The 27,986-nt window shown below is 45.2% G+C and overlaps 3 protein-coding genes and 2 non-coding genes across 5 annotated transcripts; 4 read left to right on the top strand and 1 right to left on the bottom strand.

The window, feature by feature from the left end:
• The first annotated feature begins 677 nt into the window (after positions 1-677).
• TCP1 (t-complex 1) lies at positions 678-11,487 on the top strand. The gene is made up of 12 exons (XM_028103296.2): positions 678-900; positions 1,709-1,794; positions 1,987-2,115; positions 3,948-4,045; positions 4,424-4,534; positions 4,843-5,024; positions 5,409-5,535; positions 9,135-9,310; positions 9,680-9,803; positions 10,109-10,301; positions 10,439-10,602; positions 11,184-11,487. The coding sequence occupies exons 1-12, from the start codon at positions 837-839 to the stop codon at positions 11,398-11,400; spliced, it is 1,671 nt and encodes a 556-aa protein (XP_027959097.1). The 5' UTR covers positions 678-836; the 3' UTR covers positions 11,401-11,487.
• LOC114209373 (small nucleolar RNA SNORA29) lies at positions 4,202-4,341 on the top strand. Its single transcript, XR_003609344.1, has one exon. It is a non-coding gene; the product is annotated as a small nucleolar RNA SNORA29 (small nucleolar RNA).
• On the top strand, positions 9,855-9,984 carry LOC114209372 (small nucleolar RNA SNORA20). The gene has a single exon (XR_003609343.1). It is a non-coding gene; the product is annotated as a small nucleolar RNA SNORA20 (small nucleolar RNA).
• On the bottom strand, positions 11,394-27,761 carry ACAT2 (acetyl-CoA acetyltransferase 2). The gene is made up of 9 exons (XM_028103297.2): positions 27,626-27,761; positions 26,955-27,089; positions 20,558-20,739; positions 18,926-19,043; positions 14,581-14,724; positions 13,584-13,706; positions 12,840-12,994; positions 12,202-12,312; positions 11,394-11,796 (listed from the first exon to the last, which is right to left on the bottom strand). The coding sequence occupies exons 1-9, from the start codon at positions 27,678-27,680 to the stop codon at positions 11,626-11,628; spliced, it is 1,194 nt and encodes a 397-aa protein (XP_027959098.1). The 5' UTR covers positions 27,681-27,761; the 3' UTR covers positions 11,394-11,625.
• LOC114209260 (CST complex subunit TEN1) lies at positions 16,853-17,290 on the top strand. Its single transcript, XM_088024232.1, is given in 4 exon segments — positions 16,853-16,886; positions 16,889-16,987; positions 16,990-17,096; positions 17,171-17,290. Coding segments are annotated over 4 exon segments (360 nt in total).
• Positions 27,762-27,986: the final 225 nt, after the last annotated feature.

Here is a 27,986-nt window from a genome sequence, read left to right on the forward strand (position 1 = left end):
GCCCAAACGAGCAGGCACCCCGCTAGTTTACGCGCAGCGTTTCGCCAGAGTCGCGGTCGCAAGGCTCCCGTAACTTCGCGTTGCTTTGTTTAGGCCTTGCGGTCGCAAAGCGCCGGCCGATCGTTGTTGGATCCACACCGCAGCCCCGCTGGGGAATGGGAGAAACCGGGGGCAGCGCGAGATGCAGTTTCTCTTCAGAAACCGTAGTTGTCATTTTTCCCGTATGGCCCATGTAAAGCTCTTGCCCGTCCAACCCACGTTCAGGCCCCCAAGCTTAGGCCCGTGAGCGCAGGAACCAAGCTCGTGACTCGCCACGTGGTCGCCGAAGACCGTTAGAAGCGAACACGCGCGACTAGCTCAAAAGGCCAGCCTTCCCGTGAAGGGCCCGCCCTCTCCCGTCACGCCCCAACTCCAAGCCCCGCCCTACCGTCCACTTTTTCTAGAAGGCACTGGAATGGGCGAAGGCGCACGCGCAACCCGTGCCTGGAAGGGGGAGGAGAAGCTTCAGCCGAGCACCTCCTTCCTTCTCCCCGGCAAGATCCTTACTTCCGTTCTCCTGCCTGCGTGCCCTTCTTATTCGTTCTCTAATTGGGCGAAATGCTGAGCCCGCCCTCTCCCGGCTCCTCCCTTCCTGCTCTTCCGCACTTTACGCTCCCCGCCTAGCCCTTCTTTCCTTCCCGCCCTGCCCCGCGGCCGGGCGGGGGGACCGGTATTCCCAGCAGTCTTCGCGGCCTCGTTCGGGCTTGTTCCACGCTTTAGCCGCCGCCGCCGCCGCCGCCGCCGAGCCTAGGGACCCAGACACTGCTTTCCCGCTCGACGTGTACGCCGCCGCGAAGATGGAGGGGCCTTTGTCCGTGTTCGGAGACCGCAGCACTGGGGAGGCGATCCGCTCCCAGAACGGTAAGGGCGAGCAAGGCCTGGGCCGGGCCCACGGCGGTGTGCGGCTGCGGGCGCAGTGCCTTTCCTTTTTCTCCCGGGAGAGGGCCTGGGGTCCGACCGCGCGTGTCTCGCCACTTCGCGGTGGGGCGGCAGCGCCCTCTCCCCGCAGGCGAGGAATTCCGGAGAGCCCCGCACGCTTTGGGGATCTGTCCCGCTGCGTCTGCTTGGGCAGCGGATGCCCAGGCTCTGGAACTGGAAAAGCGCTCCCGGACCTGGAGAGCCAGCTCCCTGCAGTGACACGTGCCGGTCACGCCTCGAATCCCCTTTGGTCCGGGTGCCCTGCGCCTCTTGGGTTCCGACTCTAACTAGCATGAGCGTGTATCTCAACCTTTGCGCCTCGTTTTAGGACCATTACCCAGAAAAGACTAGTCTTAACTGCTCGTTTCGCTGAGGAACGAATGGCCGCAATCCAGATGACTTGCCCATTGTACCCCATTGGTTCGAATCTGCAGTAGATGCCGGGTGCTCCGTGCCCAGTTCCGGTTCTGACCCACCCATCGCTGACAGGTTTTCACGGTGCAGTTGGTTGAGGAAATTTCAGTTGAACGTTAGCCTGCGTGGTACTTAAAATGCGTTTTTCCTAGCAAACGGTACGAATTAAGACATTTGTTGTTGAACCTCTTGAGAGCGCGAACACCTTGAATGTGTGGATGCCTGCCCATCTTATTTTAAGTAATTAGGATAGATTTGTAGATTTGGGAAATCCGGAGGCTGTTGGATGTCATTTGGGGCAGTGGATTTATTTTTTTTTTTTTTTTCATTTCTACAGTTATGGCTGCGGCTTCCATTGCCAATATTGTAAAAAGCTCTCTTGGTCCAGTTGGCTTGGATAAAATGTTGGTGGATGATATTGGTGTAAGTACACCTGTTTGTTATTTTAAAGGAAAATAACAGTGCTTAAGCATTTAGCTATGTGAATTCTGTTTTTATCACAATGCTGGTATTGGAAGGTGTGGTAAAGGTGATAATGGGTTTGTGTTAATTTAAAGGATGCCCTGTGTTTGCCAGTGATTGTGTTGTCTTTTTTCTTCCCTGCAAATTTCTTAGGATGTAACCATTACTAATGATGGTGCAACTATCCTGAAGTTATTGGAGGTAGAACATCCTGCAGCTAAAGTTCTTTGTGAGCTAGCTGATCTGCAAGACAAAGAAGTGGGAGATGGAACCACCTCAGTGGTAGGTAGTTTATCACCTGGTAGATGGCTGTAGATTAGTTGTTTTCCTAAAATTGAACTTCCGACAAAGTGAAGCCATAAGCAAGTCATTTGTTTCTGAGTCAGAAATAAGTTATATATTTAAGGGAGAAAATTCAAGTTGTTTCTGGCATAATGATTCAGAAACAGAATTTGAAAATCAGTACTTATGGCTAGTTTGTACTGTTGAAAGAAGAGAAACTTAAGAGATAATATAGTTGACTCATTTTAAATGTGGATTTTCACAAGTTTCATGAGTTTTTCAGCTACAACAGTATGTATACATCGCATACAGAGGATTTTTTTTTTTTTTTTAAGTTCTGTTTTTATGTTGCTTAGGTGGCTCAGTAAGTTAAGCGTCTGACTCTTGATCTCAGGGTCCTGAGTTCAAGCCCCTCGTTAAAAAAAGTTTTCTCCTCTCACTACCTGAAACTTAGAAGTTCCTAAAAATCTCTTTATAGCTAGCTAGGGGAAGAATGTTACTGGCTTTAAACCAGAAAAAAAAGATGTTTTATATTAAATGCTGATGGGCAATCTCAAGAGTTCACGGTGGGAGTGCAGGAAAGTAAACAGGAACAATAACGTGATACAAACTTCTCAGGATCATCTCGCAAACCGATGTAGTGTGCTTTGTAGTATAGAAACACTGTTGTTTGGTAAGGAGCAAATAATAGCTTTAAAGAAACAGGCAGTGGTTTTTGGAGGAAATGTTTATATTTCAAGATTAAAGTTCAAACCATGAAAAAATGGAATGTACCTCTTCTGAAATAACAAAAATAGTTTCTAAGTAACTTGGTTACAATATTATTAAAAATAAAGTGATTATAATTTCCCCAGAAGCAGCAGTTTTTGATTTTTTAATGTCTTTAGAGGAATGGTTTTTTTTTCAGTTTTACTTAAGTTAATTAACACGTAGTGTATTATTAGTTTCAAAAGTAGAGTTCAGTGATATCGGTTGCACATAACCCCCAGTGCTCATTATATCACATGCCCTCCTTAATGTCCATCACCCAATTACCCTATCCCCCACCCACCACCACCTCCCCTCCAGCAACCCTCAGTTTGTTTCCTAAGATTAAGAGTCTCTTACGGTTTGTCTCCCCCTTTGTCATCTTATTTTGTTTTAACCTCCTCCTGTGATCCTGTTTTGTGTCTTAAATTCCACATGAGTGAAATCATATGAGTGTCTTTCTCTGATTGACTTACTTGGCTTAACATAATATCCTCTAATTCCATCCATGCCCTTGTACATGGTAAGTTCTTCTTTTATGATGACTGAGTAATATTCCATTGTGTGTGTGTGTGTGTGTGTGTGTATACACCAATAGAAGAATGGTTTTTAAAATAAACCAATAATCTGAAACAGTGTAGGTAATAGTAGTAGAGGCTTCAGTTGGTTTCTGTTGAGCACTTAATCTTTTAAAGGTAGTAGATGTGTAGTTCTCTACTATTGTTCTGCAGAACTGGTTTGTAAGCCAGAACAGTTTTCAGGCTCCTATCAGCTTTTGGCCATTTGCATATAAAACACTGTAAGGGGCACCTGGGTGGCACAGTCCTTTAATTGACTCAGGTCATGATCCCAGGGTTGTGAGATCTAGCCCCATGTCAGCTCCATGCAGCCTGCTTAAGATTCTCTCTTCTCCTCTCAAAAAAAAAAAAAAAAAAACTGTACAGTTATATATTTTTTTTCAGATTCCCGATAAACAGTTATTTGCCATCACCATTTTGGTTGATAAAGCTGATCATTTTAGTGTTGTTTTTACATATGCATTGCACATGTTGTCAGACTAAGAGCAATGAATGTTTTCTTAACAGGTTATCATTGCAGCGGAACTTCTTAAAAATGCAGATGAACTAGTCAAACAGAAAATTCATCCCACATCAGTTATTAGTGGCTATCGACTTGCTTGCAAGTAAGCTTGTTTGCATTCAGAGAAAATTTTACAGTTATGTGATGTTACAGTTGTAAACAGTTTGTGTTGTTTAAATGTTAATGACTAAATTTTATTTTGAAAAAGTGCTGTTCTGTAGTAATATTTGAAGTAAGAAGTGGGGCTAGTGTGTTTTTTTTTCCCATTTGACTACCACATTTTCTCCCAATAATAGATTTTGGTGGCTATGCTTATGGGATAGATTAAAATTGCCATGATCTGAAGAGGGAGGATTTATTTGTGTCCTCCTCCTATATGAAATGGCCAAACAGAAAATTTGTGCCTAACACATTTTGACAGTGATAAAAAAAAAGTTGAGTAGTGAATTTATAAATGTTTTCTCTCACACACTTCAAACAGGGAGGCAGTACGATACATCAGTGAAAATCTAATTATTAACACAGATGAACTTGGAAGAGATTGCCTGATCAATGCTGCTAAGACATCGATGTCTTCCAAAATCATTGGAATGTATCCTTGTGATGGTTGAATCAAGTTTAGGCTTTTTTAAAAGCAAGATCTTGGTTAGTTTTTGTATTGAGTGATAACTGTATTGAAATTATTTGCTCCCTTCCTTGCTTTTCTAGGGGGAGAGATTAAATAAAGTGTCGTAGTAATATGAATTGCAAGCAATGATAAATAGTACTCCAGTATTTTGATGGCATGATTAATGCTTGTTTCTTTGATGAGATTGCTAAAAGTGCCTTTGAATTCCCTTGATTTTTGTGTGCACCCATTATCCATTCCATGTCTCTTGTTCTCCTTAACTCTTGGCTTAGAAATGGTGATTTTTTTGCCAATATGGTAGTAGATGCTGTACTTGCAGTTAAATACACAGATGTAAGAGGCCAGCCTCGCTACCCAGTCAATTCCGTTAATGTTCTGAAAGCTCATGGGAGAAGTCAGATGGAGAGTATGCTCATCAGTGGCTATGCACTCAACTGTGTGGTGGGATCCCAGGGTAAGGCTTAGGATTTGATACTAAAGGCTGAAGTTTGCTTTTTGTGGACTACGTACTATGTATGTCCTTCAGGTGAGCTATGCAAGACTAGCACTTACTGTTCTTTAGGGAAGCGCAGGGGAAAAGGAAATTTTACATCCAGGTTTTCAGTTTCGCTTGTGTAACTTAAGCACATAAAACTTAGGAAAAAGGCAAGTTAAAGTACATGGGTAGAGGCCATAAAAATTTGTTTGTAGGGTTAAATGTAATAAAAATGTAAATTTCTATCTTTAAGGATAGTAAATTTAATGTCATTGCTTTTATTATGCTTTAAGAATAGCTGTGTTTTATAAAATGTAACATTTTTATAGTTCTTATAAAAGGATTTAATTTGTTTAATTATAGGCATGACCAAAAGAATAGTTAATGCAAAAATTGCTTGCCTTGACTTCAGCCTGCAGAAAACAAAAATGAAGCTTGGTGTACAGGTGGTTATTACAGACCCTGAGAAACTGGACCAGATTAGACAGAGGTATGTTGAGAGTTTATTTTTGATCTTTGAAAGAGGTGTTTGTAAATTATACTTCTTTTAGAGCAGGTGACAGTAAAAAAGTATACTAAAAACAAGGAGTGGGGCACCTGGCTGGCTCAGTCAGTTAAACATCTGACTTGGACTCAGGTCGTGATCTCAGTCCTGAGATGGAGCCCCATGATGGGCTCTGTGCTCAGCAGGGAGTGTGCCTGTCCCTGCTGCCCCCTGCCCCCCCAATGCAATCTTCTTTTAAAAAAATAAAAACAAGGAATGTCACACTTCCTAGGTAACAGCAAGTAATCAACCAGTTGCCAGGTAGCAGAGGATGGTGATAATGCAACTGGATTGATTATCTTAAGTGTGGGTGTCTTGGAGGACTTGAAAAATTAATTTTTATTTATTTTTAACTTGGTTATTTTTGGGACGCCTGGGTGGCTCAGTTGGTTGAGTGTCTGCCTTCGGCTCAGGTCGTGATCCCAGGGTCCTGGGATCGAGCCCCGCATCAGGCTCCCTGCTCAGTGAGGAGCCTGCTTCTCCCTCTCCCTCTGCCTGTCACTCCCCCTGCTTGTGTGCTCGTGCTCTCTCTCTCTGTGTGTCAAATAAATTAAAAAGTAAGTAAATAAACTTGTTTTTTTTAAGATTTTTATTTATTTATTTGAGAGGGTGGGGGTATGAGCAGGGGGTGAGGCAGAAGGAGAAGCAGGCTCCCCGCAGAGTAGGGAGCCCGATGTGGGACTTGATCCCAGGACCCTGGGACCATGACCTGAGCCAAAGGCAGACGCTTAACAACTGACCACCCAGGCTTCCCGAAAAATTAATTTTTAACCGAAGTCAAACTTTTGCTGGAAAGTTAGAAAATGGTGGTGACTTGGTGTTTTAAGATAGATTTGGTATAAAAGTACTATGAAAATTTTGATTCTGTGTGTGATTAACATTAAAAATACGTCCAAGAACATGGCTCTTCAGATAACAGTGTAGTGCTGATTGCATGCTTGCTGCACACCAGGTGCTAGGGAGACTACGTGGTTATTGATTGGCTAGCATGCTGGAGACCTAGAGTTCAGTTTGCCTGCCTGCTTCCATTTGACCCATATCGTTCACATATTTTTTAATGGTTAGTTGGTTTGTTAAAAAATAAACAGAAACTGACCCAAACCTACAAGAAATCTGTGCCAAGAGTCAGGCATGCTCTGTCCTTTTAGATCTGCATATGTACTTTTTTCTTACCAATAAACTGAAATTGTCCTTTCTTCCACCAAATTCCTCTAGTGTAAGTGTTCTCAAGCTGCATCTTCCGTTACTAGTTCTATTCCATTTCTATTCCGTTGCTAGTTCTATTCCTTTTCTAAATTCCACTTGCAGCCCCTTTGTAGCTCTCTTAACCAGAAATAAAAGCCTCCTGCTCCCGGTACCCCCATCCTTCCCCATCTCTTCACAGCTGGATATCCCACGTTTTTTATAGAAAAACTGTGTTCTTATACTTTATTTTTCGTCTTCTCAGTTCTGTTTTGTTCTCCAGTGGAAGACCATTTGCTAAAGTCACTAGTGGTGCCTAGGGTAAAATTCACTAGACACTTTGAATCTTCATTTGACCTTTATCGAGCTGGTTGACTACTCTCTTGAAACACTTGGAGAAGTGGTGAGTGGCTTTGTGATACTGCCCCGTCTGTATTTGCCTGGGCAGCCCCAGGGTCTGCTCTGCTATCCCCGGGGTAACTCCTTGTCACTCCTAGGACTTCAGATACTATTTCTGTGCTGGAGACTTCCAAATCTGTTTGAGCTCCGGACACCTATGAACACTTCTTATGCATCTCCAAGTCAATGTTTAAAGCTGAACTTAAGGTGGTACCCATAAATCTACTTTTGCCGTTTTAGTGTTGAGGACCCTCAGAGGAAACTAGGAAATATTCTTAACTCCTCTTTGTACCTCGTGCCTTTCCCCTAATCCCTAATCAGATCTCTTGCCAAGGCTGTTGTAGGGGCAGCCAAGCCAAGCTGGTCACTGGGTTTCACCCTTTTTTTTTTTTTTTAACTTCTGTTTATTTATTTGACAGAGGGAGACACAGCGAGGGAGGGAACACCAGCAGGGGAAGTGGGAGAGGGAGAAGCAGACTTCCGTGGTGCAGGGAACCCAACGCGGGGCTCGATCCCAGGACCCTGGGATCATGACCTGAGCTGAAGGCAGACGCTTAACCGACTGAGCCACCCAGGCGCCCCAACTGGGGTTTCACTCTCGTTCCCTCTCCCAGACTGTTTTCCACACAGCAGCCACGTTGACCTCATCACTTCCAAGGGCAGAGCTTTTTGTAGGTTTCCCATGGCTCTGGAATAGATTTTTTTTTAATTTCTTACATGTTTTTTTCACTGTGGTCTGGCCACACCTGGAACTAAGATCCTCCAAACTTACCCTGCTGGTCCTTAGTAATGTTCTTTGCTCTGCCTGTGACATACTCTCAGCCTACTGGTTTTGACTGGTTAATTTTTTACTTATTCTTTAGCTGGCCAGTCTCTCAAAGCAGCTTTGCTTTTCTCCTTCAATCTAAATTCTACTCTGCCATGAGTTCTGTACTTGATCTTCCTGGGCCTTAGCACGATTTTGTAGGGCTCAGACCGTAAGCTCTAAAGGCAGAGCCTTGAAGGATGTGCTTGGCTTCGCAGCTCCTGCCCACAGTGTGGCATCTAGCTCAGTATTCTTGGGGAGGTTAATTTGAGGTTCATCTTGAATTCATTCTACCTTAAAAATTCTTTGGTAAGTGAGATTATTTCAGTGATCTGTATTTTGCCTTCTTCAAATCTGTTACCCTTCCCCATAGCTCGCTTATGATTTCCGTTCTGTGTCTGCTTGCCTCTTGGCAGGCTCGCGTGAAGAACACAGGGGCCTCAGGTGTACCTCTTGAAAACTGGACTCTTTCTCATCCTGCAGCATTTTACCCCAGGAGCCATTGGCTGACCCTCCGCATCACCTCAACCATAAACTCAGACTTCTGTTCAGACCATGTGTTCTCCTCAGACATGGTCTTCGGTCTCCATTCACCTCCTCACCTCACTCCTCCTCCATCTTGCCAGTGCGGGCTCTCCACCCTGACGTCAGGGCATCCTTTTGAAGACAGATTTGATAATACTCTTATTTAGAAATATTAAACTTACTAACAGTCCACACTCTAGCATCCGTACAAAAGGTTTTCCGTTTTCTGGTTCCTCTGGCCATTCCAATGCTGCACCCCTCTTAACTCCAGACTTTCAGGCTTTCGTGGTCTCACCTGGCAGGCTGGAGCCTGGCCTCTCACCATCTCTGCATTCCATTGTAGTAACTTTTTCAGAGCATGGTTGACAGTGCTTCCCTGCCAGATCCCTAAAGGCAGGGTCACTGTTCCCTTCCTGACCACAGTGTTTGGTTAGGAACTCCCATTGGGGTGGGGGAGACAAGTGATAATTTTAAATTATTTGAACTTTCTGTAAATTGATTTAAATTTTGATCACAGAAGGGAAAGAATGTTTGATGTAATTTAATGTGCACTTATTTTGTGGAAAGTACTTAATGGAAGTTAGAACTAGATTAACAACACAAAAGATAACTTTGGGTTATCCTGTCTCTGTAGAGAATCTGATATCACCAAGGAGCGGATCCAGAAGATCCTGGCTACTGGTGCCAACGTTATTCTAACCACCGGTGGAATTGACGACATGTGTCTGAAGTATTTTGTGGAGACAGGAGCTATGGCAGTTAGAAGAGTTTTAAAAAGGGACCTCAAACGCATCGCTAAAGCTTCTGGAGGTAGGGCTTCTGTTGGCTCCCAGCGGCGGTGTGTCACGTTACCATATACACCAGCATGTCTCTTTATGTTGGAATGTTCTAAGCAGCTTCAAAAATATTATAAAGTTTTTACTTACTCCCTTAAATGCTTTGTGCTACAGATACATCTTAGCCATTTTTCATGTTACTGGAAAAGTTCTTTGAATTTCTTTACCTCAAAATGACATAGTTCCATGTTAGGATAAAAGGACAGTGGTTTGTCTGATGCTTAACTGTAAACCTTAAATTTGCATCTATACATTGCTTTTGTCATGTTTCTGAATTTAAGACCGGATATGAAAACATTCATAGGAAAACCATGTTTACAGATCTTTGTCATCATTTTAATAGCAACTGTTCTGTCAACCCTGGCCAATTTGGAAGGAGAAGAAACTTTTGAAGCTTCAATGCTGGGACAAGCTGAAGAGGTGGTACAGGAGAGAATTTGTGATGATGAGCTGATCTTGATCAAAAAGTAAGCTGCTTTCTAAATTACAAAGCTGTACAGATTTTATTAGTAGGTCACCCTCCCATTGATTTGCTGCTCTAGTCTTTCAGTGATAGGAGCGGTTATACGCATGGGAGAGAACAATGTTAGGCCGTGGTTAATGGAGGTGGAGTGACCATTTCATCTCCTCTGTGCGGCCCAGACACTGCTGCTCTGTGTCTGAATGAACTGTTTGAGCAGGAATCAGTTAAGGTGCTTACAGTGAATTTCTGTGTAGATTTATTTTATAAAAGTTACTGACATCAGAATTCTACCTTTATTTTTTTGAATAGCACTAAGGCTCGTACATCTGCATCAATTATCTTACGTGGGGCAAATGATTTCATGTGTGACGAGATGGAGCGCTCTTTACATGATGCTCTTTGTGTGGTGAAGAGAGTTTTGGAGTCAAAATCCGTGGTTCCAGGTGGGGGTGCTGTAGAAGCAGCCCTTTCCATATACCTTGAGAACTACGCAACCAGCATGGTAAGAACATCTAATAACGTGTTTTTTTCAAGAAGGGTATGGGACACCATCCTTGGCATTTGGTTGATAAGGCCTTCTCTGAGGCCGGCACTGCTGCTGCGGGTTTTTTTGTGATGACAGCTCGTCTTTCTTCTCAGGGGTCTCGGGAACAGCTTGCCATCGCGGAGTTTGCAAGATCTCTTCTTGTTATTCCCAACACACTGGCAGTTAATGCTGCCCAAGACTCCACAGATCTGGTTGCAAAGTTAAGAGCTTTCCATAATGAGGCTCAAGTTAACCCAGAACGCAAAAATCTAAAATGGTAAGCATACAGTTTGTCTCTTTCATGGTCACCCGTGTATTCTATGTGTAGCTTTTGTTTTAAATTAAAAGATGATAGCTAGTGATTATATTAGCATGGGTCTATTTTTTTTTTTTAAGGATTTTATTTATTTATATGAGCGAGAGAGGGGGCAGAGGGAGAAGCAGACTCCCTGCTGAGCAGGGAGCCCGATGCGGGACTTGATCCCCTGACTCCAGGATCATGACCTGAGCCGAAGGCAGTGGCTTAACCAACTGAGCTACCCAGGCGCCCCTAGCATGGGTATATTTTAGTTAGCATCCCTGATTCCCAAATCTCTTCCTGCTTCTCTGGGTAGTTCCTGTACCTATACAAGGGTCCCACAGAGGCAGAGCGGGGAGTTTTGGGGTGATCTGGATCCTCTTAAGCAGTCCCTGTTTAAGATGTTAAATGATGTTTAGAAACAGTATCTTTATCCTCTGGCCTTTACCATAAGGTCCCAACATTTTCCAGGGCTCTTTAAATTCCAGATTTAAAGAGCTGGAATGGGATAGGTCTGCATTATATAAGAACCTGTTTAGCGTTTGTGTTTTTAATTGCAGGATTGGTCTTGATTTGGTTAATGGTAAACCTCGAGACAACAAACAAGCAGGGGTATTTGAACCAACCATAGTGAAAGTGAAGAGTTTGAAGTTTGCAACAGAAGCTGCAATTACCATTCTGCGAATTGATGACCTCATCAAATTACACCCTGAGAGCAAAGAGGACAAGCATGGAGGTTACGAAGATGCCGTTCACTCGGGGGCCCTTGATGACTGATCTGCTTTCTCTTTTATTTAAAACAATGGTTGGATGCACTTCTCTTGTTCCTCGAGTATTACACATTAAAAAATAACAAGCTCTCAAGCCTTGGCTTCTTATGAAAGATGGTTTCCATCGTCACTTTGGTCCTGTGATTTCACATACTGTAAACTTAGTACCTTATTAGTTTAAAAAGAGATTAGGTTCCAATTGAGTTTAGGCATGATTAATTGTTAAGCAATTTCATCCTCTTTGAACACACATTGCTATGCCCATCCCACCCCCGATGCACAGGGCAGCAACACCACGGTGTCCACCCTTCCGCTCCATCGTGTGTAACAGGGTAACGAGAATCCGACAGCCAGATGCTCCAAGAGGGTGGCCCAAGGCTATAGCCCCTCCTTGAATGTTGACCTAAGAGGGAAAAGATACATACCATTTATTCTCTGGATATAGGGTAAAAATCCTAAATTATCTTTTCCCTTTTAACGTTACACCAGTAAACTCTCCTTTCAAATTCCACTTTTATTTTAACTGCTTAGGAACTTTATACCCATGTGACATCCACCCTACCTTACTAGTTCAGAAGAGTCACAATGCTCTGTGTCAAAAGTGAATGGAGTCCAGGGGTTTCACCCTGGGAAGCAATAAAATAACTCCTGATCCCAGCCGGAGCTTCCCAGTGTGCGCCCAGTTAACAAGACGGCCAGTACCTGCCACGCTGTGGGGCTCTGTACCTGGGTTTTGCGGTTTGCAATCAAGTTTGCATTGCAAATATTCACCCGCCTGCTGTCCTGGCGACTGCCTGCTCGGGCTTACCTTCTCCGGTTTTAATCCCAGTTCTTTAGTTATTGCAACAGAGAGGGCTGCAAACGCTTCGTTGATCTCAAATATGTCCACATCCTCCAGGGACCAACCTGCTTTTGCAACCTAAGGGAAAGATGAATGGAACAGAGGTCTAAAAGCCCAGGTGGAATCTTTCTTGTAGATACCAGAACAACAGACTGTGATATTAAAGGGTCTCTTAAGGGTTCCCACATGAACCTAGTGATACCAATTCTAAGACTATGGATAAAACATCCGCCTGGATTTTAAAAGTTTTGAAGCAGTAACATGTTTAAGCGTAGGTGAGATGATCTAGGTGACGCATCGGTTCCACTAAGAAGTGTTATGATCCAAATGTTCTCGGCTGTTTTTGGCAGGGAAGGAGACTAGAGAGAGAAAACTAAATGAACAAGCTCATTGAAGGCCAATGGGAAGACTCATACAAGAGAAACAAAGCAAATGAAATCTGATAGGGATAAACAAAAGCTCAACCTTGGCATTTTGGAGTGGAGAGGATCTGAGCCAAGGTTTAAGAAGGCGAAACTGAAAAGGGAATTACAGGGTGTTGGTCTGGTCCCGAAGAGGTTCGTTCTACCAACAGAACAGGTGCTAACATTCAGAATTAAACTCACAGCTTGCTTTATTGCTGGAATCGGTCCTGTCCCCATGATGGAAGGCTCCACACCTACTTGTGACCAGGAAACTATCTGTGCTAACGGTGTGAGTCCTCGATTAGCAGCCTCTGACTTCTTCATAAGAACCACAGCTGCGGCACCATCATTTATTCCTGTAAAATAAGAACGTCTTCATTTTTGAAAGGCTCATTAAGTTCTATACCCGTGTCTACTTTCTCTAACACCTGAAGACATGCACTCAATTATTCTTAGTACAGCTTGGCAAAGTCATGTGCCATAATTCCTGTTTTACAGTGTAGTTAGAAATGCTAAGTTTGGCAATATGACCTAAGTGACCACAGAACATTCTAACCAAGGAAAGTGGAAAGATTAAAAGACTGGGGGAGGGAAGAGTAATGAGAAGAAATGGGAGAAAGAGCCTTGCTCTCACATAAGGCATTGTGCGTTTCTGGTTTTGGAAAAGCATCAAGGTAGGAGATTAAACTTTGTGGTTCCCTAGTTTGCTTTTTCATTCGTAGGTCTAGTTAGGATGTCAGGAAGTCAAATCCATTCTTTAATGTATAGGTTAAGTTGAAAATAGGGCGATGATAAGTAATGATCAAATATGAGAAACTACCTCTTCCCTTCAAGCAACTAAAGGTCTTAGCATAATTCGTACATAAATAATGAATGAAAAAGGCATTAATTTGGTAGACCGAGCAGAAGATGGTTTTCCCCCACGTGCCATTTGGGAAATCTAACCTGAAGCGTTAGCTGGGGTGACCGTCCCTGTTCCATCTGTAAGAAAGTAAGGCTTTAACTTGGATACAGCTTCTATGTTGGTCCCATGGCGAGGAAATTCATCCGCTTTCACTTCAGTAAGACCTGAGCAAAGGAAGATGAATTAACCAAAATTAGTACAGAGATGGCAGTGAGTGTATTAGGAATGGTGGAGTCCTCAGACATGATGCGTGAGGCTTCAGATATGGAAAGAAGGTTTATTAAAAAAACACTTTCATTCCAACGGGAAAGCACACATAAAAAAGTTGCATGTTCAAACATTTCATAAGCACTGTCCTCATGAGATACTTCCAAGTGTCTTCCACAACCACAGCCCTTTCTGAGGAAGGCAGTTCTTTGTGCAAAAGGTGGATAAGGTGTGGAGCGTAGGACTTGCTGGTTACAAACCGACATGATCAGGGAAGGTCAAAGGCAATCTCCTAAGGGTTGGACGTAAGCAATGGCACTTATGGGCAACAGGACAGTTTTCAGTAACAGCTCTTTGACCGGAGCATTCCATATTCGGTAACAGCAAAGGACCCCAAAACACGCAACCTCATGAAATATGAAATGTATGCAGATACATACAGGAAGTAATGGATGTTCACCTCTGAGGAGATTGCACCTGGAGGGGCAAAACGTCACTGTTGCCTCCTAACAACCGGAGCCAAACTGGAGCCAATGCTCCAGTTTCTCACACAAAACCTGCTCCATCTACAGAACGGTGTGGACACTCTGGGACCAGGAGTGCTCAGTGCTGACACAGTGTCCCATGTTCTTCACCCTCCAGCACCCCAGAAACAAGACCCCCACCCTGCCATTTTCAGGCGTATCCAAGATCAATCTTTTCTTTGCAGCCGGAAAGACATAACTAAGACACGATGTATAGACATTCCTGTGTATTATTTTTTGTGTATTATTTTTTCTTACGCATAAATAGGCACGCCAATGTTCAAACCATTACAATCTATATACTCACCTTTTCTAGAAGATACAAAAACTGGTATAATCTCTTTGTCAAAATAGCCAGCTTTCTGTGCACTTTCTGTCCTGTTCTGGGACAGAACGGCAAACTTGTCCTGATCTTCTCTGCTCACTTGCCATTTTTTGGCTACATTTTCAGCTGTGAAAGAAAATAATAATAATGAAGCGAAAGACAAACATTTTCAGGAACTGGCTTTTAGTAGCTCAAGTTTTTCACCTGAAACCGAGCACTGCAGCCCCCGCCGCACACGAGCAGGCCCGCTGCCGGGCTGGGACAGTGCTCTGCAGCCGTCCGGCCTCCCACGGCCAGTGACTTCGGGGAGGCCGCAGTGACTCTTAAGAAGTCATTTTTTTCTTTGCTTCCTTCCTCTTTTCCTTTCTATGTAACTGTCAACTTTCAGAAATGTCCTTCATGCAGATTCACCAACTGTTTATATTTTTGCCCCATTTACTTCATCATTCTCTCTGAACCATCTGAGAAAAAGTTATAATCATGCCTCTTTATCCCTAAATTTTAATGTCATTGTGTATTTCCCCCAAACGGCCATTTTCTTACATAAGCACAGCTCTCAAAATCAGGAAATTTAACACTGACACAGGCCTATTATCTAATTCTTGGTCCATATTCCAGGGATGTCCACGCGTCCCAGGGATGTCCTCTGTGGCTAGTTTGTATGTTCAGTCTAGGATCATGCCCTGCACTTCACTGTCAGTCTCTTTAGTGTCTTTTTACTGGAACAGTTCTTCACACTATCTTTGTGTTTCTTCATCTTGATATTTTTGAGGAGCAGGGGCCAGTTCTTTTATCAAATGTCTCCAATTTAGGTTTCAGATTTCCTCAAGATTAGATTAAGATTTTGCAGAAAAGCAGGTATCCCACTGACATGACCTTCTCAGTGAATCTTAATCAGGATACTTGTGATATTATTGATCTCGGGTGGCGTGAGCTTTGATCACTTGGTTAAAGTGTCTCTACACTGTAAAGTTACTATTTTTCCATTTATAATTTTTTTTTAATTTTTATTTATTTGAGAGAGCAACCGAGAGAGAAAGCACAAACAGGGCAAGGGGCAGAGGGAAAGGGAGAAGCAGACTCCCCGCTGAGCAGGGAGCCAGACGTGGGGCTCGATCCCAGGACCCTCATGACCTGAGCTGAAGGCAGACACTTAACTGACTGAGCCACCCAGGTGTTCCTCCATTTATAATTAATTAGGAAGTTATGGGAAGTTATTTTGACATTATGATGAAATGCCTTCTTCCTCATCCAATTTCACCCACTACTTTTCACATTCCTGATTTTCTTATTGGATGCTGGACATTACAGTTGCTATACTGTTGAACATCCGGATTTTGTTATCTTTAGCAAGTACACTGAGTTTCATTCCCATTAACATACTGGCAGATCATCTGGATCCTTTTGAAGCTTATTTTTTTAAGCTTATTAGTTTGGGTCTAGAGTAGTCCTTACTCTGGGGCTAGAGGGACCCTGCCCCTAAACTGTGGTCTTTCTGAGATGTCAATGGAGTGTCCAGTGGGTTCAGTAAAGTTTCTACTCTGCGGGGTCAGAACTCCTATGTCTCCAAGTAATCAATTCACAACTCCCTAGAAGCTGTTTCTACTGGACCTGGTAGGGTGTTGTCCTACACATGCATAGCTGAGTATTTGACCCAAGAGTTGAGGGAACCCTTATGGAGATTTCTGGAGCTCCTTTCCTAGCTTCCTTCTCTCCAGTACTCTGCCCCTCAAACTCCAGGAATCTCAGCAGCTCCAAACTCTGACCTTGGCCTCCCCAGTTCAATGGCCACCATCCCCCCAGGTAAAAAGTCAGTGACAGTGAAGTTTTCCCTTCTTTCAAGAATCTCGGGGCACCTGGGTAGCATAGTCGGTCAAGCATCCAACTCTTGATCTCAGCTCAGGTCTTGATGTCAGAGTCATGAGTTTAAGCCCCACGCTGGGCTCCACGCTGGGTGTGGAGCCTACTTTAAAAAAAAAAAAAAAAAGAATCTCAGTCTTGCAACTGACTACATTTGAGGTAGAGGTGGGGCTGGTGTGGGCAAGTCCCCCACTCTCGTCCAGGGGAGCCCTAGAGCAGCCCCTGGGGAGGGGACCCCAGAAGAAGGGCAACAAAATTGCTCTGGGTGGGGGAAAGCTAGGTGCTCTGCTAACCCGCCCCTCCCTGATCATGGGATTCTGTGGGGCAGAAAGAGGGAAGCCGAGGCCCCAGTGCCCTGACAGGAATCTTCAAACAGCCCTCTCAACTATTTCGGATGCTACCCAAACCTGGGATCTATTACTTCCCCTGGGCCAAGTTCCGGACGTGGGCACACTGAGAACATTCGGCAGGCTGTGGCTCTGGGACATGACTCAATCCCGAATGACCCTGGGGGCTCCGCACGGATCCGACAGCACAGGGTCCTGGTCTGCTCCAAGCTGGTGGAGCCGTTCCAAGCCCAGTTAGCCTCGCAGTACCTTGTCCTTGGGGAGCTCGGACACCAGAAATGGAAGAACAACATGTTCCTCCATATAAATCTAGGAGGAAGGGTTTCCCGAGGCTGATAGGAGGAAAGAGCTGATAGGCATCAGACGGAGGCTCCGTGGGGAAGGCCTGGGTACTGACTTGTGTGAAAGGAATGCATCTACCCTTGTTAGAACAAGCCCTCCAGGAGCAGAGGAGGTGCCAGCAAGAGACGGGGAGCAGCCAGTGAAATGGCAGTTCCTGGCAACCATCCCCCACAGCCTGCTCTGGAGGCCACGCCCACTGGAGATGCCTACACCACTGTGGAGATCATGCAGGACCTTCCCTGGAGTGACAGGCTTTGTCCGGAACCAGAGAGAAGGGGAGTGGGGGGCGGCTGCTAATTTGGATTGTTCCAGACACCCCCTGCCAGAAGCCTGCAGGAGGCCGAGCTGTGGGGTACTGGGGGCTGAGCCTCGAGTGGGAATATGGAGGGTTCTGGAAGGTCCTCACAAATAAGGGCCCCAGCAGCGTGTAAAAAAAAAGAATCTCAGTCTTATATGATTGTTGGTTGATATTTGAAAACAGTAGCTTGATATATTTTGACCAGTTTTATATCTGTCTATATTAGGGAGTCTAGTCTTTACTAATTACTACATCCTGGCCTGAGTGGTTTTTTTTTTTTAAAGCAACAGAAATTTATTTTCTCATCCCCGATCAAGGTGTGAGCAGGTCTGTTTTATCCTGAGGCCTCGCTCCCAGCCGCCTTCTCGCTGAGTCCGCACACGGTCTTTCTCCCGCGCTCATATCTCTTGTATTTCGTCCTCTTCTTACAAGGCTGCCACTTAGACGGCATTCGGGGCCACGGTAAAGGCCTCGTTTTAACTTAATTACTCCTTAAAAGGCCCTGACTCCAAACACAGTCACGTTCTGAGGTCCTGCAGTTTGGGCTTCAACATAGGACTTCTGGAAGGTCGTAATTCAGCCCGAAACACCTCAGAAAGGGCTTGGGAGCTGGATTTTCAGGGACAGCCTCTGGTGACGTTGAGACAGTAGGCTGTCGTATCACACTTTGAGAACCGCTGGCCCAGTCTCGACGACCAGGAAGACCCCGGCCCGGTGCACACAGAGGCTGCCGGGGTGTGGCCACACTCTCTAGCTGTCCCTGCTGCCGCTCTAGCTCATGGGGGCCAAGACGCCTTAGCTCCTCACTACTCCTCTGCCTTGACACACACTGTCCCCTCTGCTTAGACTCTTGCTCTTTCCCCCACTTTCTCATCTGACTTCCGTCTGATTTCTACTTCTCCTAGACCCAGAGCCACTGCCACATACATTTAAGGGTGTGTAACCTCTCAGGGCTTGTTTCTTCAACTACAATGAAATGTCCCTTCTGTTCTTGAGTTTTATGTTCTAAAAGCAGGAAAGACAGGAGGTCGTTGGATTTTCTGGCTGCTCTGCTGGTTCACCTGAACCGCAGGCGACTAAGGAAGGCCGGGTTGCACAGCACAAAGAAGGCAGCGTGAGGCACCAGAAGTACCCAGTCATCTCTGATAACTGCCTTGGCCACACAACCGCGGTTCGTGGGCCCTGGTTTCTTCCCATAGTAAAATGGGAGATTGCTCAGAGCTCAGAAGCCCCACCCACCCCTAAACTGCAAAGGTCAAGGAGTCACAGCAGGGGCGGGGGGGGAGGGGGGGGCGACACACACATAGGCTATTTCCTCAGTTGGGCTCAGCAAAGTGGAAGGAGCCCTGCCATCCGTGATGCAGAAGGATCAGGACATGGTCCCTGCCCTTCAAGAGGAAAGCACCTGCAAAGCTGATGATTATAGGATCTTTTGTAAACCTTTCTGCACTTGGTCTGTTTTCGGCTGTGTCTGCCTTACCTGTAATGCCCATGTGATAATTCTGGAATGCGTCAGTAAGCCCGTCACAGAGTATGCTGTCGGCCAGTGGCATTTCCCCAATCTTGACTCCTGCCCTCAAATGAATCAGGTGAGGAGCCTGGAAACAAGAAATACAAATGGATTTAGGATGGTCTGACTAGTCCTCCTCATAGGGTCCCACTCAACTATCCAGTGGTTCCTCAGTCTTCACCTAGACCCCCCTCTGTGACCCTTCTCCACAATTCTGGCCCACCCTCTTCCCCACCCAGGGTCTGGGACCTGAAGACCCTTGGAATCGGAAGGCTACTCTATCCTGCCTACTCCCGAGAAGCTGTTACTCTCCTACCTACCTATTTCCATTTACCACCAAATCTCTCCCTTCTGTGTCCTATTTCCTTAAGGACCTCATTTATTCTTTCCAAAGAGGCAACAAGTTATCTGTTAAATGAGGAGCTCATCTAAAAGCATAAAAGATGCTAACAGTGTGTCCCTTATTTTGATAAAAGACATAATGCCTAAAATGAGAATAATCAGGTTGCCTAATTAACTAATGGGAAGGGATTTCTGGGTGGGGATCTTCTTAACTCCTACCAATTCAACAGCAGCTATAATAGGATGGAAACATTTGGGAGTCAGAAGATCTGTATTTGAATTCTGGCTCTGGGCCTCAGTTTCCTAATCTGTAAACTGGGAACGATACCACCTACCCTCTAAGGGCTGCTGTGGCGGTTATGTATAAGAGCACCTGTGAAGTACCACACAGACACTGGTGCACTCCCATCAGTCACTCTGATGCCGTTTGGTACCTTCCACTTACCGCCTCCTGGGCCTCAGCAATTGCTGAGCCGAATCGGCCTCCGTCTAGCGGATCCCCAGGTCAGACCCTGAACTACCTGTAGGAAGCCGGGGGTATACTTCTTCCTTTTCACTGCCATGCCAATTTGAGGGCTGGACCTTGGTGAAACAAATCCCACCTGGTCCTCTTTCCCACATTCTATGCTTCCCAAAGGTCAACTAAATTGGGTCCCTGGGGTCCTCCTTGTCAAGGGCAGGTCAGTAAGTCAAAACACCTGCTTTTGACTTTTCCCCATAATGAGAAAATTTGAGATAGGGATACCAACTGACTAATGTTATAGGTCTAATTCAGAAAATATTTTATGCTTTGGTAACGTTTTGGAAAAAAGTGTATTCTGTTCCAGTCACACTGGCTGATGCGCTTTTTCTACAACCTGGATCTCCCGTGCAACTTGGAAGACTAATTAACAACCAGGTAGAGGGGCGCCTGGGGGGCTCGGTCAGTCAAGGTCTGCCTCGGGCTCAGGTCACGATCCCAGGGTCCTGGGGTCCAGCCCCGTGTCAAACCCCCTGTTCCGTGGGGGGCCTGCTTCTCCCTCTTCTTTTGCCCCTCCCCTCCTGCCCCCCAGCTCATGCGCTCACTCTCTCTCAAGTAAGTAAATAAAATCTTTTAAAAAATAAAAATAAAACCATCCAGATAGGGATTCAAAGTTGAATCAATTTTTTCAGGGCTTACTGTTTGGTTTCAGCTCTGCTATGGGTCAGTTTACTCCGCTATGGTACGGACATGAGCTTATTAGTGAGAGGTGAGTGACAGCCATCTCTCCAGAGGCTTACCTTGCTCATACTTTCCATGCCTCCTGCAACCACAATGCTGGAGTCTCCTATCCCTACTGACTGGGCTGCAAGGCACACGGCTTTTAGGCCTGATCCACAGACCATTTGGCAGCTCCATGCTGGAACCGAGTAAGGGATTCCTGCACCCATACTGGCTTGTCGAACAGGATTCTGCCCACAACCTGGCAGAGGGAACACAGAGACCTCACAGCAATCAAAGAGAAGGGCAAAATATTTAGATGAAAGGGCACAGATATCAGATTAACAACTGGGCTCCTGTCACTTCCCAGTCAAGCTGACCCAAGCCACACTCCCAACCAGACAGAAAAAGGCCCATGGCCACTCTATACTTGCCAGTAGGGCCCCTGAATATGGATTATCCTTTGTTTGTGGACATAAGCTTTCTTTTACACAAGGAAGTTATTAATATCATAAGAAGGAAACATGCTTCTGGTGATCTTCTGACAGGGCCTGAATAAGCACACTCTCTCTTCTAAACACAGGGCAGAACTCGGGCATTATTCATGTTTCTAACTAGGGGTATGAGCTTCCATGATCATGGCTTAAGACATCTGGCATGGTAAGAGGGTTAAAGAGGAAAACTTCTTCCCTTCCTTGATATTCATCACACCTGCTTAACTGGTTATGTAACAAGACATGTACGAAATCAGAACTGACAAATACCTTTCTATAATTCAACTGTGGGGACCTCCTTCAGGGAATGGGAAGAAATACATTACACACATAATCGTAGCAGGGAAGGGAATGGAGTGGAAAGTTTCGAATATTCTCAGTACCCATTGTCTATTATCAAAGGATCAATGTTTTTACAATGGTCACTCTATTGCCAATTTCAGATACACCCACACCTAGTACCTTTCCTCAGTGAGTCTGTTAGCAAAAACCAGCACATGGGTCACAGACAAAAATTTAGAGATTATATTCATCACGGTGTTCTGTATCTGGGATTAGACTGGTAGCCCTGAGACTGAAAACAGATACAGGAGAAATTATTAAAAAGACAGAATGAGGAGCGCCTGAGTGGCTCAGTTGGTTAGGCGGCTGGCTCTTAATTCTGGCTCAGGTCATGATCTCAGGGCCCTGGGACTGAACCTCAAGGCGAGCTCCAAGCTCAGCGAGCAGCCTGATTGAAGTTTCTCTCTCTCCCTCTGCCCCTCTCCGTGCACACACACTCTCTCTCTCAAATAAATAAATCTTAAAAAAAAAAGGAATCAAAATACCCCTGAATTAAACTCATAGCATGCTAGTTAATTAAAAAAAGACATTATTTACTTGGAAGCTAAACACCACTCTGCTCAAGAATGTTTGGGTCAACCAGGAAATCAAAGAAGAACTTAAACAATTCATGGAAATCAATGAGAACGAAAACACATCGGTCCAAAACCTATGGGATACTGCAAAGGAGGTCCTAAGGGGGAAATACATAGCCATCCAAGCCTCACTCAAAAAAATAGAAAAATCCCAAATTCACCAACTAACTCTACATCTTAAAGAACTAGAGAAAAAGCAACAAACGATGCCTAAGCCACGCATTAGAAGAGAAATAATTAAAATTAGAGCAGAAATCAATGAATTAGAAACCAGAAACACAGTAGATCAGATCAACAAAACTATAAGTTGGTTCTTTGAAAGAATTAGTAAGATCGATAAACCACTGGCCAGACTTATCCAAGAGAAAAGAGAAAGGACCCAAATTAATAAAATTATGAATGAAAGGGGAGAGATCAGACTAACACCAAGGAAATAGAAACAATTATTAGAAATTATCAACAACTATATGCCAATAAACTGAGCAATCTGGATGAAATGGAGGCCTTCCTCCAAACCTATAAGTTGCCAAGACTGAAATAGGAAGAAATTGACAACCTAAACAGGCCAAAAACCAGTAACGAGATTGAAGCAGTGATCAAAAACCTCCCAAAAAACAAGAGTCCAGGGCCTGATGGATTCCCTGGGGAATTCTACCAAACATTCAAAGAAGAAATAATACCTATTCTACTGAAGCTGTTTCAAAAAAAATAGAAACAGAAGGAAAACTTCCAAACTCATTCTATGAGGCCAGCATTACCTTATTCCCCAAACCAGGCAAAGACCCCATCAAAAAGGAGAATTTCAGACCAATATCCCTGATGAATATGGATTCCAAAATCCTCAACAAAATCCTAGCTAATAGGATCCAACAATACATTAAAAGGATCATCCACCACGACCAAGTGGGATTTATCCCCGGGATGCAAGGGTGGTTCAACACAATCAATGTGATAGAACACATTAATAAGAGGAGGGAGAAGAACCATATGGTCCTCTCAATTGATGCAGAAAAAGCATTTGACAAAATACAACATCCTTTCCTGATTAAAACTCTTCGGAGTATAGGGATAGAGGGAACATTCCTCAAGTTCATAAAATCCATCTATGAAAAACCCACAGCAAATATCATCTTCAATGGGGAAAAGCTGAGAGCCTTTCCCTCAAGATCAGGAACACGTCAAGATGCCCACTCTCGCCACTACTGTTCAACATAGTACTAGAAGACCTAGCAACAGCAATCAGACAACAAAAAGAAATAAAAAGTATTCGAATTGGCAAAGAAGAAGTCAAACTCTCTCTTTTCGCAGATGACATGATAACTTTATGTGGAAAACCCAAAAGACTCCACCCCCAATTACTAGAACTCATACAGCAATTCAGTAATGTGGCAGGATACAAACTCAACGCACAGAAATCAGTTGCTTTCTTATACACTAACAACGCAACTGTAGAAAGAGAAATTAGAGAAATGATTCCATTTAGAATAGCACCAAAAACCATAAGATAACTCGGAATAAACCTAACCAAAGAGGTAAAGGATCTATACTCTAGGAACCACAGAACACTCATGAAAGAAATTGAAGACGACACAAAAAGATGGAAAAACATTCCATGCTCATGGATCAGAAGAATAAACATTGTTAAAATGTCTATGCTACCCAGAGCAATCTATACCTTCAACGCCATCCCGATCAAAATTCCAATGACATTTTTCAAAGTGCTGGAACAAACAATCCTAAAATTTGTATGGAATCAGAAAAGACCCCAAATCGCCAAGAAAATGTTGAAAAAGAAAAACAAAGCTGGGGCAATCACGTTGCCCGATTTCAAGCTATATTACAAAGCTGTGATCACCCAGACAGCATGGTATTGGCACAAAAACAGACATATAAACCAATGGAACAGAATAGAGAACCCAGATATGGACCTTCAACTCTATGGTCAAATAATCTTCGACAAAGCAGGAAAAAACATGCAATGGAAAAAAGACAGTCTCTTCAATAAATGGTGCTGGGAAAATTGGACAGCCACATGCAGAAGAATGAAACTCGACCATTCTCTAACACCATTCACAAAGATAAACACAAAGTGGATGAAAGACCTCAATGTGAGACAGGAATCCATCAAAATCCTAGAGGAGAACATAGGCAGTAACCTCTTTGACATCGGCCACAGCAGCTTCTTTCAAGATACATCTCCAAAAGCTAGTGAAACAAAAGCAAAAATGAACTTTTGGGACTTCACCTAGATAAAAAGCTTCTGCACAGCAAAGGAAACAGTCAACAAAACAGAGGCAACCCACAGAATGGGAGAAGATATTTGCAAATGACACTACAGATAAAGGGCTGGTATCCAAGATCTATAAAGAACTTCTCAACCTCAACACCCAAAAAACAAAGAATCAAGTCAAAAAGTGGGCAGAAGATATGAAAAGACACGTCTCTGAAGAAGACATACAAATGGCTAACAGACACATGAAAAAATGTTCATCATCATTAGCCATCTGGGAAATTCAAATCAAAACCACATTGAGATACCACCTTACACCAGTTGGAAGGGCAAAAATGGACAGGGAAAGAAACAACAGATGTTGGAGAGGTTGTGGAGAAATGAGGAACCCCCTTATACTGTTGGTGGGAATTCAAGTTGGTACGGCCGCTTTGGAAAACTGTGGAGGTTCCTCAAAAAATTAAAAATAGAGCTACCTTATGACCCAGCAATTGCACCTCAAAGACACAGATGTAGTGAAAAGAAGGGCCATATGCACCCCAATGTTCACAGCAGCAATGTCCACAACAGCCAAACTGTGGAAAGAGCCGAGATGCCCTTCAACAGATGAATGGATAAAGAAGATGTGGCCCATATGTACGATGGAATATTACTCCACCATCAGAAAGGATGAATACCCAACTTTTACATCAACATGGATGGGACTGGAGGAGATGATGCTAAGTGAAATAAGTCAAGCAGAGAAAGTCAATTATCATATGGTTTCACTTATTTGTGGAACATCAGGAATAACATGGAGGACATTAGGAGAAGGAAGGGAAAAATGAAGGGGGGACATCGGAGGGAGAGACGAACCATGAGAGACTATGGACTCTGAGAAACAAACTGAGGGTTCTAGAGGGGAGGGGGTGGGGGGATGGGTTAGCCCGGTGATGGGTATTAAGGAGGGCACGTACCGCGTGGAGCACGGGGTGTTATACGAAAACAATGGATCGTGGAACATTACATCAAAAACTAATGATGTATTGTATGGTGACATAACATAATAAAATTAAAAAAAAAAGATATTATTTAAGGCTCCTGCTTTTGAAGCTACAATTAATTACATATGCATTTAAGTAAATAACTCCTTCATAAAAATATTATGTGTCTATTCATAACCCCCATCTTCAAGGTAAGAAATGAGTGTTACACATAATTAACTAATAGCCTGGCATTTAGCAGAATATGAGTTCCATGAGAATGAGGATTTCTATCTGATATGAACACTGCTTATCCCTAGTGGAAAGAATAGTGCCTGGAGAACAGCAGGTGCCCAGGTAATATTTTTACAGGATTGTGGAGGGTACCTAGGCTTAAGGAGTCAGACAGATGAGGGTTCAAATACTAGCTGCACTTTAAACTGTGCCCTTGAAAATCTCATTTAATCATTTGCAGAACGGATAATATGATTCAACGGACTTACTGACAGGATTCAATAAAGCAATGAAAGCACTAAGCCGGGTGCTTTAAAGGCCCAGCATTCAGCAGGTCCTCAATGAACATAGCTATTATTTGTATTATAATAATGTGGAGATCCTAGAGAGGACAGATGTGGAGGAGATAACAGAGAAACCAGCATGATGGACCCTATGGCAACTGAGTAAGTCTGGATCGTGGGTCTGGGAAGGAAGGAGGATGTGGGCAGAAGGCAGCCAGTTTGAGAATATTACATATTTTAAAGCCCTTGAGAGTCATGAGAAAGTGGTAGGCTCCAACTTTATAGCCCCTAAGGACAATTTCAGAAAGGAGAATCAGGAATTGGAACTACAAAACTATAAAGTGAATATAACAAAAGAATGGGCCAGGTCTCAGGGTAAGGACAAAAGTTGGTTCTAAGTGAGCATTACCAATTACCACTGGGAACAATGAGAATTTATGCTCCTGAGTGAGCATGAATCTAGTTGTTTGTTTGTTGTTGTTGTTGTTGTTTTTTAAAGATCTTATTTATTTATTTAACAGAGAGAGAGACACAGCGAGAGAGGGGACACAAGCAGGGGGAGTGGGAGAGGGAGAAGCAGTCTTCCCGCGGAGCAGGGAGCCCGAAGCAGGGCTCGATCCCAGGACTCCGGGATCATGACCCGAGCCAAAGGCAGACGCCCAACGACTGAGCCACCCAGGCGCCCTGTTGTTGTTGTTTTAAGATCTTATTTATTTATTTGACAGAGAGAGACAGAGCGAGAGAGGGAACAGAAGCAGGAGGAGTGCCCCTCATGAATCTAGTTGTTAATAACCAACTAGGAATTGTCAGTGGTCACTGGTCTGCAGACTCAGTGGGAACCAGAAGTGAGACTGGAGCGTTCTTGGTGACTCACCTGTCCCCAACCCAGGGAGTGACAGCCCTGTGAGGAGCAGGAAGAGAGCCTTATGGGGCCTGGGGGCAAGGACTTGACCTGTGCTGTTGGAGCACTCTCCGCAGCACCTAGCACAGTGCAGGGCACAAAGGAAGAATTCATACATTTTTGCTAAATGCGTGACACTTCAGGGGCATACGGAGGGCCGTGTATACTCTGATGGATGAGGCTGGGCCTCGTTCTAAAGAATGGAAAAGGTAATGGAGGCCCGTGGTCTAGTCTAGGTTCATCGGGAAACGCCTAGGAAAGTCGCAGGGTGCTGAGCCGGGCAGCCGCTAGGGGCGGGGGCTTGGCGGGGGGGCAACAGAAGAATCCCAACAGACGGAACTCCGCGAGCAGATCTCCGGAGTTAAGACTTAAGTTTCGGGAGCGGGAGGTGTGAGGGGGTGTTGAAGGGCTGCTTCCAATGAACCTGACCTCCGCCGGGATCTCTGAGGAGTTACCTGCTGCCAAAACGTGTCCAAATATGACCTCCGACACCTCTTCGGGAGCCACAGCGGCTCTCTTCAGGACTTCTTTGATGACGGCGGCGCCCAGGTCATGGGCAGGGACGGTGGCTAAGGCACCATTGAAGGAGCCTGGGGAAGAAGGGAAGGTTCGGGCGATGAGGAGGGGGCCGAGCGCGGGTCGAGCGGGTCCCGAGCGGACCGGCGGGAAACCCCCGCATCCGTTTCCCAAGTGCCAGCGGACGGACTCGGCCCACGCTTCCCTAACAAAAGGGGTCCACGGTCCCGCACGCCCAGGGGCTTTGAAATCTCTACGGCGCTACGCATCGGAAGGCAATTCTCAGGAATCCTCCATTCACCAGCGCGGCTCCGCTCAGACCACCCAGCGACCCCGCCCCTGCGGCCACGGGCTGACATGGTTCCTCCAGGAGCTGGCCAACCAGAGGACTCGAAAGAGAGCGCCTACCTTCGCCAGCCAATGGGAATGCAGAGCGGCACGGTGGTTCTACCCGGGGACCCAATCAGAGCACGTGAAGCGGAGTAGGCCTCACCGGGCGAGGACGGGGTTGGGCTGCCCGCCGGCAGGCCCGAGAAGGCGCGGGGTGCCTGTTCCGGGGCATCCCAGGGGTTCCGGGGTCCCCGCGGCTGAACCGCCGCCGGCCACTTACCTATGGCGGTCCGAGCCGCCGAGACGATGACCACGGGATCAGAGCCTGCACTCATGCTGCCGCACGACCGCTTCTCGAGCTGCTGCCGGCCTGACGCTGCGGGCGAGTGAGGCAAAACCTTGCTCGGCCGCTGACGGGCCGCGTCGGGGGGCGGAGCCGCAGGCTGCCCCGCCTCCGTCTCCGCGGGCGCCCGTGCGCAGGCAGGACGGCGGGGCGCGTGGCGGTGAGGTGGGCCGTGAGGGGGCCCCGGTGGCGGGCGGGCCCCCCGGGCCCCAGGCCGAGATGCGCCCCGACCTCACCTCAGACACTTACCCGAACACCCCGGTGTTGTAGTTTGTCTTGACGTTTTGTTTTGGGTGGC

This window comes from Eumetopias jubatus, unplaced genomic scaffold (assembly GCF_037043125.1).
Source record: "Eumetopias jubatus isolate StellerSeaLion01/CBP00866 unplaced genomic scaffold, mEumJub1_p1.0 scaffold_6, whole genome shotgun sequence".
Taxonomy (NCBI): Eukaryota; Metazoa; Chordata; class Mammalia; order Carnivora; family Otariidae; genus Eumetopias; species Eumetopias jubatus.